This window comes from Gossypium arboreum, chromosome 13 (assembly GCF_025698485.1).
Source record: "Gossypium arboreum isolate Shixiya-1 chromosome 13, ASM2569848v2, whole genome shotgun sequence".
NCBI classification, from domain to species: domain Eukaryota; kingdom Viridiplantae; phylum Streptophyta; class Magnoliopsida; order Malvales; family Malvaceae; genus Gossypium; species Gossypium arboreum.
Window position 1 is genome coordinate 5143391 of NC_069082.1, and position 15267 is coordinate 5158657.

Genomic DNA, 15267 nt, shown 5'->3' on the forward strand with positions numbered 1-15267 from the left:
TCACAACTATTCAGATAAAGAACTTCGTTTCATCTGCTTCGTTTGTTTCGAAATCTCTGAACAAAAATGGCCTCTTTCAATTGCTTTGCTTTAGTATTCTTGATGGCTTTGTCATTTGTAAGCATTGATGTTGGGGTAGCAGCTCGTCACCTTCTGCAACAGCCTCAAACGCAAAGTTTACCATCTTTCCCTAATCTCCCAACGCCATCCCGACCATCGTTCCCATGGCCTGGGGCGCTTCCTCCACTTCCTACCACATTGCCAACAGGACTGCCCCCTCTGCCAAGCATTCCCTCAGTCCCCACAATCCCAACTGCAATTCCCCCTATCCCTTTCTCTTTTCCACCATTGCCATCTTTCCCTAATCTCCCAAACCTTGGGGCCCTTCCTCCACTTCCTACCACATTTCCAAGAGGACTGCCCCCTCTCCCAAGCATTCCTTCAGTCCCCACAACCCCAACTACAGTTCCCTCTATTCCTTTCTTTTCCCCACCACCTTCTCGTTCTACTCCTTGAAATACCCCATTTTTTTATCTACTGTATACTGGATCTGGTTTAATAAGGTTTTTAGTCGTCTTTGTGTCTTTATTATGAGTACTGATTTTGCACACTTATATTTGTTTGTATAAATGGGATTTCTCCAATTCCCAATATTTGGTGTACTTTGATACATTGTTGCTTATTATATATGAGGTATTTATATATTGATGTTATGTCCATGAAGTAATTAATTACTGTTATACCATTGTTAACATGAGTTTGGCTAATTAAGAAAAGAATCAAACGATAAATGCAGTCAAGATAATGAGCAGCCATACATCGAGATGCCCTTTGTTGATATAATGATTCCTGCTTCATTATCTCTTCCAAGTTATCCATTTACATAAGAATACTTTCCTCTTTCAATATATTTTCATGATAATATTTTATATGAATGTCAAATTATGTATTAAATTAAGGTAGTCAGTTTCGTACAGATTTGGTTATATTAATTTGTGTACTGTTTTAATTTTATACTAAAATATTAATGCTTTTAAAATTAGATCGATAATTAAATCAATAGAATAATTAATTCTCAATCCAATAGGTTTAACCACCGATACAAATAATTTACTATTCAATAATATTAATTATTAAAATCCCCAAACTCCTATTTTGATGGCTTTGAATTTTAAAACCCTCTCCCCATCTTTCATCTTTCCTAATTTGTCCTTTTTTTTTCCTTTGATTGAATATTACGAGTCCATCTTAGTTTTTTACCAGAAAAAAAAACTTATTTTAGCCGAAAAAGTAAGAAAAGAAATGCTGGTTATTTTTTTATGTTTTGTTTTATTTCATTGAGTACAGAGATGAAGTGTAACAAAAGCTTAAAGGATTTGAAGCGAAATTTTTATATTTCCGATTTAGAAAATGTGAAAATACGGCTTAATCGACTGATGATTTGTAGTTTAATTGCAGTTTACTCTAGTTTTAGGGTTCATCAATTCTTGGTTTGTTTGGTTCAATTTCAATAACATTCTGAAACACCCAACACCCTTTTTCTACTTTGGTGAAAATTTTGGTCCGTACCAGTTGCACCAACTCATTTCGATCAATTCGTCCACACTGTTAGAACATAGTGCACCATCCTATACATGAATAATATTAAAATTTTAAAATTTTTAATTATTTACTATTATACTAAAAACTTAATTGAAGCGTGGCTAATTAAAAATGTTACATCGAAATGTAAAGTTTTTAAAAAATGGAATATACTTTCACATTCAAAATATAATTAAGAAAAACCATTCACTCGTTTATCAAAAAAATTCCGTTCACCTTCTAGCTTCTTTTATTAAGTAACTGAGCTAAATCTTTAAATTTTCATATTAAATGATAGATTTTTATTATTATTTTGGATTTATTTGAATGATAAATTTTATTTTTAAGTTTATTAATAAATATTTTATATTTGAAATGTATTTAGTTTCATTCATTTTATATTTGTAATATATTTATATACATATCTTAAATAATTTTAAAAATATTGATAAATCTGAAAAGATATGTATCAATTTCAGTAAACAAAAATCAAACGTCCACTAATACAAAGAAAAGAAATCTCAATTCTTAAAATTTCAGTCCCTTTATATTTAAAGTTGAAGACAGTAGAAGAAAAATAGGAATAGGTATTAACAATGAAATTAGATTTGAATAACGTTGTCACTAGGCATAATTTATTGACAATTTTATAAGAGGTTACATGTATTTAATATGACATAAAAACTGTTAAATTAACTCTAAGTCATTATATATTTGTTAATTAAATAATAGGTAAAATTAATTGAAAATAAAAATAAAACAAAAACGTTGATAATAGGTTAAAATTAATCCAAATCATTATAGATTTTTATTTAAAAATGAACTACAATTAAAATGGAAAAATAAAAACATGTGGCGCTATTTTGTTTTGGGGCAAGAATGGACCATCCTTTAAGGGCAAAAGATTTCTATTCACTGCTCCAATGCCTATATAAACCTCAATACCATGCTTTGTTTTCCTCACTCACAACTATTCAGGATAAAGAACTTCGTTTCATCCGCTTCGTTTGTTTCAAATCTCGAACAAAATGGCCTCTTTCAATTGCTTTGCTTTAGTATTCTTGATGGCTTTGTCATTTGTAAGCATTGATGTTGGGGTAGCAGCTCGTCACCTTCTCGCAACAGCCTCAAAGCATAAAGTTTACCATCTTTCCCTAATCTCCCAACGCCATCCCGACCATCGTTCCCATGGCACAGGCGCTTCCTCCACTTCCTACCACATTGCCAACAGGACTGCCCCCTCTGCCAAGCATTCCCTCAGTCCCCACAATCCCAACTGCAATTCCCCCTATCCCTTTCTCTTTTCCACCATTGCCATCTTTCCCTAATCTCCCAAACCTTGGGGCCCTTCCTCCACTTCCTACCACATTTCCAAGAGGATGCCCCTCTCCCAAGCATTCCTTCATCCCCACAACCCCAACTACAGTTCCTCTATTCCTTTCTTTTCCCCACCACCTTCTCGTTCTACTCCTTGAAATACCCCATTTTTTTATCTACTGTATACTGGATCTGGTTTAATAAGGTTTTTAGTCGTCTTTGTGTCTTTATTATGAGTACTGATTTTGCACACTTATATTTGTTTGTATAAATGGGATTTCTCCAATTCCCAATATTTGGTGTACTTTGATACATTGTTGCTTATTATATATGAGGTATTTATATATTGATGTTATGTCCATGAAGTAATTAATTACTGTTATACCATTGTTAACATGAGTTTGGCTAATTAAGAAAAGAATCAAACGATAAATGCAGTCAAGATAATGAGCAGCCATACATCGAGATGCCACTGTTGATATAATGATTCCTGCTTCATTATCTCTTCCAAGTTATCCATTTACATAAGAATACTTTCCTCTTTCAATATATTTTCATGATAATATTTTATATGAATGTCAAATTATGTATTAAATTAAGGTAGTCAGTTTCGTACAGATTTCGGTTATATTAATTTGTGTACTGTTTTAATTTTATACTAAAATATTAATGCTTTTAAAATTAGATCGATAATTAAATCAATAGAATAATTAATTCTCAATCCAATAGGTTTAACCACCGATACAAATAATTTACTATTCAATAATATTAATTATTAAAATCCCCAAACTCCTATTTTGATGGCTTTGAATTTTAAAACCCTCTCCCCATCTTTCATCTTTCCTAATTTGTCCTTTTTTTTTCCTTTGATTGAATATTACGAGTCCATCTTAGTTTTTTACCAGAAAAAAAAACTTATTTTAGCCGAAAAAGTAAGAAAAGAAATGCTGGTTATTTTTTTATGTTTTGTTTTATTTCATTGAGTACAGAGATGAAGTGTAACAAAAGCTTAAAGGATTTGAAGCGAAATTTTTATATTTCCGATTTAGAAAATGTGAAAATACGGCTTAATCGACTGATGATTTGTAGTTTAATTGCAGTTTACTCTAGTTTTAGGGTTCATCAATTCTTGGTTTGTTTGGTTCAATTTCAATAACATTGCGAAACACCCAACACCCTTTTTCTACACTGGTGAAAATTTTGGTCCGTACCAGTTGCACCAACTCATTCTGATCAATTCCAGTCACACCTGTTAGAACATAGTGCACCATCCTATACATGAATAATATTAAAATTTTAAAATTTTTAATTATTTACTATTATACTAAAAACTTAATTGAAACGTGGCTAATTAAAAATGTTACATCGAAATGTAAAGTTTTTAAAAAAATGGAATATACTTTCACATTCAAAATATAATTAAGAAAAAACCATTCACTCGTTTATCAAAAAAAAATTCCGTTCACCTTCTAGCTTCTTTTATTAAGTAACTGAGCTAAATCTTTAAATTTTCATATTAAATGATAGATTTTTATTATTATTTTGGATTTATTTAAATGATAAATTTTATTTTTAAGTTTATTAATAAATATTTTATATTTGAAATGTATTTAGTTTCATTCATTTTATATTTGTAATATATTTATATACATATCTTAAATAATTTTAAAAATATTGATAAATCTGAAAAGATATGTATCAATTTCAGTAAACAAAAATCAAACGTCCACTAATACAAAGAAAAGAAATCTCAATTCTTAAAATTTCAGTCCCTTTATATTTAAAGTTGAAGACAGTAGAAGAAAAATAGGAATAGGTATTAACAATGAAATTAGATTTGAATAACGTTGTCACTAGGCATAATTTATTGACAATTTTATAAGAGGTTACATGTATTTAATATGACATAAAAACTGTTAAATTAACTCTAAGTCATTATATATTTGTTAATTAAATAATAGGTAAAATTAATTGAAAATAAAAATAAAACAAAAACGTTGATAATAGGTTAAAAATTAATCCAAATTATTATAAATTTTTATTTAAAAATGAACTACAATTAAAATGGAAAAATAAAAACATGTGGCGCTATTTTGATGTTCTATCAATGAAGTAATTAATTCTTGTTATGAGTTTGGCTAATTAAGAAAAGAATCAAACGATAAATGCAGTCAAGATAATAAGCAGCCATACATCGAGAAGATGCCACTGTTGATATAATGATTCCTGCTTCATTATCTCTTCCAAGTTATCCATTTACATACGATTACTTTCCTTTTATATGAATTTCTTTAAATTAGGGTAGTCGGTTTCATATAGATTTCAATTATACTAATTTGTGTACATTGTTTCAATTTTATATCAAAATATTAATATTTTTGAAATTATATCGATAATCAAATCAATCAAATCATTAATTCTTGATTCAATAGATTCAACCACCGATACAATTAATTTACTATTCAACAATATAAAATAATATTAATTATTAAAAACCCCAAACTCCTTTATTTTTAAGGCTTTGAATTTTAAAACCCTCTCCTTGTCTTTCATCTTTCCTAATTTATCTTTTTTTTCCTTTGATTGAATGTTATATGTCCATCTTAGTTTTTTTTTAAAAAAAAAAAAACTTATTCTAGTAGAAAAAGTAAGAAAAGAAATGGTGGTTATTTTTTTATGTTGTGTTTTATTTCATTGAGTGCAGAGATGAAGTGTAACAAAAGCTCAAGGGGTTTGAAGTGAAATTTTTATTTTTCTGATTTAGAAAATGTGAAAATACGGCTTAATCGACTGATGATTTGCAGTTTAACTGCAGTTTACTCTAGTTCTCGTGCTCATTGGTTCTTAGTCTATTTGGTTCGATTCTAATAACATTGCGAAACACCCAACCCCATTTTTCTACACTAGTGAAAATTTCGGTCTATAACACCCTAAACCCGGCTTAGACATCCAGACCAAGTTGAAAAGTCACATCAACTGTTCTAAAAGCCATACCACCATAACGCAATCAAATTAAACAAGTCGTCAAATATTATTCATCACAATAGTAATTTAAAGACATAATATTCATAAATCCATAACATCATAAAACAAATATCCCTAATAATCATGCTAGCAGAATATCAATAAGTGTCTGAGCAAGCTTCCGCGACACCGATCCGATCAAGACTGATTACCACCTGAAACCCAAACAATAACATGGTGAGTTATGAACTCAATGTGAAAAAAGGAATGTAATTCAATAACGATGACTTATGGAGAATATCCAGTTCAGAGATTCAGTTCATCCTAGAAGCATGTTTGACCTAGGCTCAGAGTAGATATGTATACATGTATTATTCCAGTTCAAATATAGTTCAGATCAGATTCGGATGCAATACTCCTATTTCCATCCTCTACACACCAACTTTTTCCATCCCAACAAACCATTATGGACATTTAATGCCCATCCATCCCTGCACACCTTTAAAGTGTTCAATGACACTTTCATAGAAACGCAGCTTAGCTGCTAGTTCAATGTGCGACAAGCGCTAGAATCAGAGTGATACTTATTGTGGCATAGCCACATTTTCAGTACAGACTCCCCTTCTTCCTCACAATCTCCCACCATATGTTAAAGCATAATACAATAATCCGTAACACATGTTTAGCCATTTTGATAAAATACATAATTAATAAAACAGTTCAATAACAGAGTGGTGTTACAATGCATATTCAAGAATGTGATTCACAGATCAGTCTCATGTAAGCAAATTCAGTCATTCGTAAATCGAGAAAACCAATATCAGTGTTTAGCACCCTTCTCAGCCTCAAAAATAGTTCTTGGATCAACATCCTACCACACGGCCTGAGCCCACCCATGTGCCTTGGCCTTGGATTTTTATACCCCAAACAGTGAGTAAGACAGCCTGGGCACACGCCCATGTCCCTGGCCATGTGAACCTTGTACTATAATGACCCTATACGGCCTAAACACATGCCCGTGTGGCCACCCATGTGGTCTTAATTCAATAAAGAGTGAGTTACACGGCTTACCACACACCGTTGTGACACTCAAGGCCTAGTCACACGCTCAAGAGAAAATCAAAAAAGAAGAAAAAGTAGAGATGAAAGAAAAACAAAAAGGAAAAAAAATAAAAACAATGGGAAAGAAGAACTAACGTTAATTGATTATCAATTAACATCCATTCAGACTTCCAGCATTTAGCAAAAATATTTTCCTTACGCATACTACGAGATTCGAACTCAGAACCAGATAGAATACAGACAGATGTTTAACCAGTGAACCAGCAGGCTCATTCTTGTCACCCTTTTATAAAGAGTTGAACTTAAGCGGATAGTGCGTGCTTGTGGGTTGATTCTAAAAAAACAAAACTTTTTATGATGTGACTCGAACTTCAAACCTTAAACTCAATTGCAGAACACAGAACCATAGATACAGAAATTAGTTACTGTAGATTTTTACAAACAAGTTCTTAAAATTTTGGGGCATTACAACTCTTTCCCCCAAAAGAAGTTTTGGCCTCAAAATTTTTGCTTAAGTCGAATAGATATGGATACAGCCATTGAATAGATTCCTCTGGCTCCCACGTGGCTTCCTCAGTTCTGTGATTCTGCTAGAGGACCTTTACCAGAGGAATAGTTTTCTTCGTTAGTTTCTTAACGTCACGTTCCAAGATCTGAACAGGCTCTACCTCGAATATCAAGTCTACTCGTAACTTAACCTCGTCAATCGTAACAATATGTGATGGATTCAATCGGTACCGTCTCAACATCGAGACATTAAACACATCATGAATCCAATCCAGCTCCAGCGGTAACTCTAACTTGTAAGCAACGGGTCCAACTCGCCTTAAGATACGATAAGGCCTTATAAATCTCAGGTTTAGCTTGCCCCTATGTCTAAATCGAAGGACATTTTTCCAAGGTGATACCTTTAGAAACACTTGATCACCTACTGAAAACTCAATATCCTTCCTTTTTAAATCTGCATAAGACTTTTGTCAATCAGACACGACTTCCAGTCGATCCTGAATTACTTTCACAATGCTCTCAATTTCAGAAACCAACTCAGGACCCAATATATGGCGTCCTCTCAACTCCTTCTAACATAACGAAGTATGGTACTTACGGCCATATAAAGCTTTGTAAGGTGTCATCTGAATACTAGACTGAAATTTATTATTGTAAGTAAACTCCGTTAACGGTAGATACTCCTCCGAACTACCCCTGAAGTCTATCACACAACCTCGAAGCATATCTTTTAGGATCTGAATGACTCGTTCTGACTGTCTGTCGGTCTAAGGGTGATATGCGATACTAAACTTAAGTCGAGTGCCTAAAGCCTCATGAAATTTCTTCCAGAACTAAGACATAAATTGCGGATCTTTATTCGAAATAATTGAGATAGAAATTCCATATAGCCTCACAATCTCGACGATGTACAGTTTAGCTAACTTCTGTAATGAATAATCCATTCGAATAGGAATGAAATGAGCCGATTTGGTCAACAGGTCAACTATGAACCAAACTGAATCCTTTTTAGCAAGAGTTAAGGGCAACCCTGTAACAAAATCTTTTATTGCCCGCTCTTATTTCCACTACAAAATCTTAACCGACTGAAGCAGTCTAGAGGGCAAATGATGTTTGGCCTTAACCTTTTGACACGTAAAATAGTGGGACACAAAAATGACTACCTCCCGTTTCATGTCGAGCCACCAATAGAATTCTCAAAGATCCCGGCACATCTTATTCCCACTAGAATGCATAGCATAGGGGCTATTGTGTACCTCCTGCAGAATCGAGTGCCTTAATTCTTTGTCATTGGGTACACAAATCTGACCTTTGAAGCATAACACAGTATCGGTATTCAAGCTAAAATCAAAATTCTCGTCTGAGCCAACATGTTACAATCGCTGTATTAAGGATTCGTCGTTTTTAGTTTACCTTGAATTTGCTCTATCCAAACTGATTTCACTTAGAGTTTAGCTAACAACCCTCCATCCTCAACCAAACTCAAACGAGCTAACATTGCTCTCAGATCCGCCACTGCTCTACGGCTAAAGGCATCAACTACCACATTAGCCTTACCTAGATAATATTCTATGGTGCGATATAATTTTTAAGTAACTCGACCCATCGGCACTGACGAAGGTTCAACTCTTTTTGGGTTAACAAATATTTGATGATCTTGTGATCAATGTAAATAATACACCTTTCACTATACAGATAGTGCCTCCAGATTTTTCAAAGCAAATACGACATTAGCTAGCTCAAGATCGTGGGTGGGGTAATTACCCTCGTGTGTCTTCATCTTCTGCGATGTGTAAGTGACTACCTTACCATCTTGCATAAGCACATATCCTAACCCAACATGTGAAGCATCACTGTAAACCACAAACTCTCGTCCCGATTCTGGTTGAACCAAAACAGAAGCTTGTGTCAAAACGGTTATCGAAATTAGACTGGTGTGCCTCAGACCATACTGTAGCGACGTAAAAATTTTGCTTTGGTCGCTAATTGAGGCGATTTCTTGAAAATTTGAAAACCAACTTTCGATTTTATAAACAAGGGAGTCACCACCGATCTTTTTCTAGGTGTGATCGGACGCCTAATGAATCATCTTTTTAGAGAAGAAAATTTATTCTTGAACAAAATGAAGGCCGAATTTAGGTCTACGTCAAAAACCAAAGTAATGTTGGGTTCGGGAGTCGGTTACGTGCGAGGAAGGTATTAGCACCCTCGCGACCCCGAAATTGGTATCTTTATTAAATAGGTGTTGTCTTGATTTTCAAAAATACGAATTCAATTTGACATTTAATCATGATCCGATTGAAAAATGAGAATTTTTAGTTTTCGATTTTTTTTAGAAGAGGTGTCCCGTTTTTAACACGAGCCAACGAATTTCACCCAACATAGCGATGAAATCGATGACTTAATGTTAAATCGGTTCATTGCCTTATTTATTGAAATTAGTAAAAAAAAACATGGATAAAAATCTTTAACGTAGTGAACAGCAAAATGATATAAAATGGGCGGGAAACGAAAAAATAAGAGAGTTAGAAATACATCGAAGCAAATAATAAATACGACAATAATATTAAAAACAATGACAATATTTGCGATATTAAACATGATAATAATAGTATTAAATACTGAAATAGAGACAAGCATATATATAAACATATAATAATAATGAGTGAAGTGACGTAAACATACTATTAAAAATACTAATAGTGCTATATATATATATATATATTAAAGTATATACGTAATAATAGGAATGAAAAGTGTATACATAATAATACTAAATATATATATACATAATATATGTACACATAATATATATAAAATGAACATATTAGAAATACTAATAACATAAAAAATATATATATTAGTAATACTACATAAATATGTACATATATATTAAAATAAATACATAATAATATTAAAAGTATATACATAAAATAGTGTTAAAATACATACATAATATAGTTGTTAATATATATATATATATATATATATATATATACATACATATTAGAAATAATAATAATGTTACAAAACAATTATTAATAATAATGCATAAACATATACATATATATATGTTAAAGATATATACATATATAATAAAAATATAATAATAATAATAATAATAATAATAATAATAATAATAATAATAATAATAATAATAAGATGTATGTACACCAAATAACACATAATAATATTAAAATAAAATAATAAGTGACAATAGTGAAAATAGTAAGTATAATAATAAATATAACGATATATGAAAATAATACTATGTATGAAAAGTATATATACCCATATAATAAGATATATGTACTAATATTAATAATAAATATAATAGGGTTAAAATAGATATAATAATATATACATAATATGGTATTAAAAATATATATATGTCACATAGTATTCAAGAATATGTACATGAGATGATATAAAATATATACATAATATAATAAAATATATGAATAATATGATATTAAAAATATATAAAAATATATAAAAATATAATAGTAAAAAATAATAATAATATACATAATATAAGAGTATTAAAATAAATAAAAAATATGGAAGGAATGAGTAAAATAATATACATAATAATATAATAAGAAAATAATATATTTATAATAAGTACTTAAAAATATTTACATTTATATATATGTATAATAATGATAAAAATAATAATAATAGTGAAAATAATAAATATAATAATAAATATAATAATAGAAAAGATAATACTATGTAAAAAGTATATATATACATATATAATAAAATATATACTAATATTAATAATAATTATAATAGAGGTAAAAGTAGATATAATAATATAAATAATACGTACATGAAAAATAATAATAAATAATAATAATATAAAAAGAAAATATGATAAAATAATAGTGTATAAAATAATAATAATAATAATATTTACAATAAAAGAAAATAAAAGAGTGTATTTAAAAGTATATATTAGTATTATTGAAACTAATATTAAAATTAATAATAATAATAATAATGATAATAATATAATAATAGTAACTATAGTAATAATATATTGATAAAATAAAAATAATAGTGATAATAAGAATATTAATAATAATAGTCATAAGGATAATATAAATAATATTTAAAATAAAATAAAATAGCAAAGATAATATAAAAATCAACTTAAATTTAAAAAATGACTAAATTAAACAAAAGCGAAGTTTTGGGGCCAATTTAAAAAGAAGTAAAGGAAAAGGGATTAAATTGCATGCGCGAAAAATAGTGCAGGGACCAATGATGCAAAAAATCCATTCGGCCTAAAACGCACAGCAGCAGAGGGACTGAATTACCAAGCACAACAAATTTCGGGTCAAAATTTAAAACAACTAAAAACTTAATTGCATAATAGAAAAAAAGCGGAGGGGCTAAATGTGCAAATAGCCCCTCCAATGGCTTCTGTGGATCACGAAGTTGGAGCGGGTCGGATTCGGGTCAGCCAAGTCAAAATGACGTCGTTTTAAGGCTTATGAGCTTAGGCCAAAACGACGCCGTTTTGATCTCTTATAAAAATTAAAACTTTTACAAAAAATCTTCATTCTTTCATTTCACTTAAAAAAAAAAACTAAAGCCCCTAAAAATTTTCTCTCAACCAGCCTTCTGCAGGAGGAATTCCGGCGACTTCTCCGGTGCCGTCCATACCGTCGGCCACCTCCCACGGTGGTCGAAGCTCCAAAAACGGTAATTTTCTTCCCTTTTTCTTAGATATTATTGATATACATATATATAAGACAGCTTTTTTAAGAAAATATAAAAAAATATAGGTATATATATATAATTTCAAATAAGAAATATAAGGAAAGAAATGAAAAAATTATAACCTTCAATAGTTGAATCAATCTCCACTGTTCTTTATTATTTCAAAAACTGCCTTTTTTTGCATATGCTTGAATCTTTTTGTATTTTTGTCAGTAAAAGAAAAATCCAATACAAGTGATTTTGTGGCTTTTTATAGCCATTTTTGCAACTTGCTTTTTTTTTAATTCTTCTATCACTTCTGTTGCAGGTGGATGAGGTCAACGGTGGCAGAGTTGGTGGAGGTAGGTGGAGCGGCAATATGGTGGATGGGACAGAGGCGGCGGCTAGGGGGGCTAGGGTTTCTGATTTCTGAAAATAAGTTGTGGGCTGATGTTAATGGGTTAGGGTTTGTTTAATTGGGTTTGGGTTTAATAGGTCTTTGTATGGGTTGGGATAGGTTTAGGTCAAAATGGGCCTGGGATTTGAATTGGGTTAAATTTGGGTTTGGTCTTGGGTTTATTTTTTAGTTGTAATAGTTTATTTTTGTAAAAGGCTCGAGTTAATTTGGGCTTCTGCAGCTGTCCCTCTTTGCTTATTGTCATGCAACAAGAATAGAGCAAAGACTTTCAAGGAAGACCAAATTTGCCCGGTCTTACTGAGTTTTGACTTGCTTTGGAGCTTCTCCTTTCCAAGTAGTCTCGTTCTAATCCACCGCATCTTGTAGCTTTGGTTCAATCCATCGCGATTTCAGGGCTATGACTTGTAGCTTCAATCTACTCGTATCTCCAGAGATATAAAATTCGTTATGATCTGCTCTTCTGCTGTATCTTCAGGAAGATAAGATCTGCAACTTCAATGCGCTCCACTACAACTTCGATCAGCTCCATTGTAACTTCAAGGTTCTACTACAACTTCAAGGAGATAAGACTTGTAACTTTAACCTGCTTCACTGCAACTTCAAGAATATAAGATCTACAACTTCAATCCGCTCTTCTATCACTTCAGTGGGACAAGATTTGTGGTCTTTTCTTCTGCAACTTCAGAAAGGTAAGATCTGATACCCTCGATCAACTCCACTGCAACTTCAGGGTGATAAGACTTGTAACTTCGTCCTGCTTCACTGCAACTTCAGGGGGGCAAAATCTGCATCTTCGATCAACTCCAATCATAATCCTCGGCGTGTGACCCGAGGCTCAACTCATCTCTCGTAATATGAGCTGGCTTTTGATAAAAACAGAATTTGAAAAATAGAAACTGAAAATGCCTCAGCATGTCCCGAGGTTCAACTCACCTCTCGCAATATGAGCTTGATTTTTTTGAAAAACAGAAATTGAAAATATCTCGGCATGTGGCCCGAGGGCTAACTCACCTCTCGCAATATGAGTTGATAGAAACTAAAAATATCTCAGCGTGTGACTCGAGGCTCAACTCACCTCTCACAATATGAGTTGATTTTTTTAATGAACATAAATTAAAATTACCTCAGCGTGTCCTGAGGCTCAACTCACCTTTCGCAATATGAGTTGATTTTTTTGTTTTTTTTGTTTTTTTTTTTTTGAAAGACAAAAATTGAAAATACCTCAACGTGTCTTAAGGCTCAACTCACCTGTAACACCCCTAACCTGAATCCGAACGCCGGATTAAGGCTAAGACGTATTACCGAACTAAACATTTAATTATCTCATTCACAGTGTCAATAAACATAAACAGAGATCGAGCTGAAATACATACTGATATTTAAGTTATACGCCATTTTCGTATGGCCAAAATATTTACAATTTCAAAACATAGTTATCATCAGCCTAACCTATACATGCCATATCGAGTCCAAAATATAACTATACCAAAAAGATCGATAGTGTGATCAACTGCTGACGATCCACGAGTCGGTGGCCAAAATCAACAATCTATAAAACAGAGAAATAAAGAACAGAGTAAGCTTTTTAAGCTTAGTAAGTTTTAAGCATCACAAACAATTAAAGACTTATCGAAAATCAAAACATTCATTCACACTTAAGTATCATTCTTTAATACTAATAATTCACAAAAATCATTAACTAAATGTACATGAGTACATAAAGAAATTTTTAACATATAATTCATATACAAATATACCATGATCGATTAAATCATTCTCATATTCACAAATATAACCATCAATCATATTTATATATATATTCTTCTTTGATGCTAATGATTCACTTCGAAATCAATTCACCGATGAGTAAGTAATACGTACCTGAACATTTTAAATGTATAGTACTTACTCGACGATGGTTTACTGCGAACATTCAATATCGTAATCTTACTTAACTTACTGGCATTAAGCCTGTTAGGTCTTAGGACTTGAAACCAATTACCAGCACAAGCCTGCGGGAATTTACACCTGGTATAATACTAGCTTGAAGCCTGCGGGACTTTAGCCCGGACATATTTCCAGCACGTAGCTTGCGGACCTTAAGTCCGGATATAATTCCAGCACATAGCCTACGGACCCTAAGTCCGGATATACATCACTGAATGTCATGCATACTTATTCGCAAGAAAATTCAATTCACATAACATCTCACAATCATAGTTCATTTATTCCATTCGAATAATAGCATAACATGGGCACCATTCATATAACTTTTGGCTCAATAACATACATAATAATATATGTCCATTTACTTTCCAAGCTTAACTTCAAATGTTTATTCGGCTTTAAGCGTTAAACATAAATTATTTGTCACTCAACTATATTCAAATAGAATCAATAGATCGCAGTACAGTTATCATACACATATCAAGACATTATCAATTACGTACTAAATGTGACTATTCAAAACTTACTTCGGATATACTTGAACGGTTGCGGAAAGGCTACTCAATTACTTTCTCTTTTCCCCTATCCAACTTCGACCCTCTTTGCTCTTGAGCTTAAATTCAAAAATTTTAAATAATATATATATTCGACTTTCACACACATAGATCATAGTAAGTTTATAAGAAAACATTAAGCAACTCCTTAACAAATTTTTATCAATTATTACCTCATAATCACAAATTCACAATAAGCTGTCTTCC

The 15267-nt window shown here is 31.6% G+C and overlaps 1 protein-coding gene across 1 annotated transcript; it reads left to right on the top strand.

Annotated features, from left to right (window-relative positions):
• Nucleotides 1–12574, top strand: LOC128286781 (leucine-rich repeat extensin-like protein 5). The gene is made up of 4 exons (XM_053024482.1): nucleotides 1–513; nucleotides 2779–3006; nucleotides 12070–12144; nucleotides 12470–12574. The coding sequence occupies exons 1-4, from the start codon at nucleotides 67–69 to the stop codon at nucleotides 12572–12574; spliced, it is 855 nt and encodes a 284-aa protein (XP_052880442.1). The 5' UTR covers nucleotides 1–66.
• Nucleotides 12575–15267: the final 2693 nt, after the last annotated feature.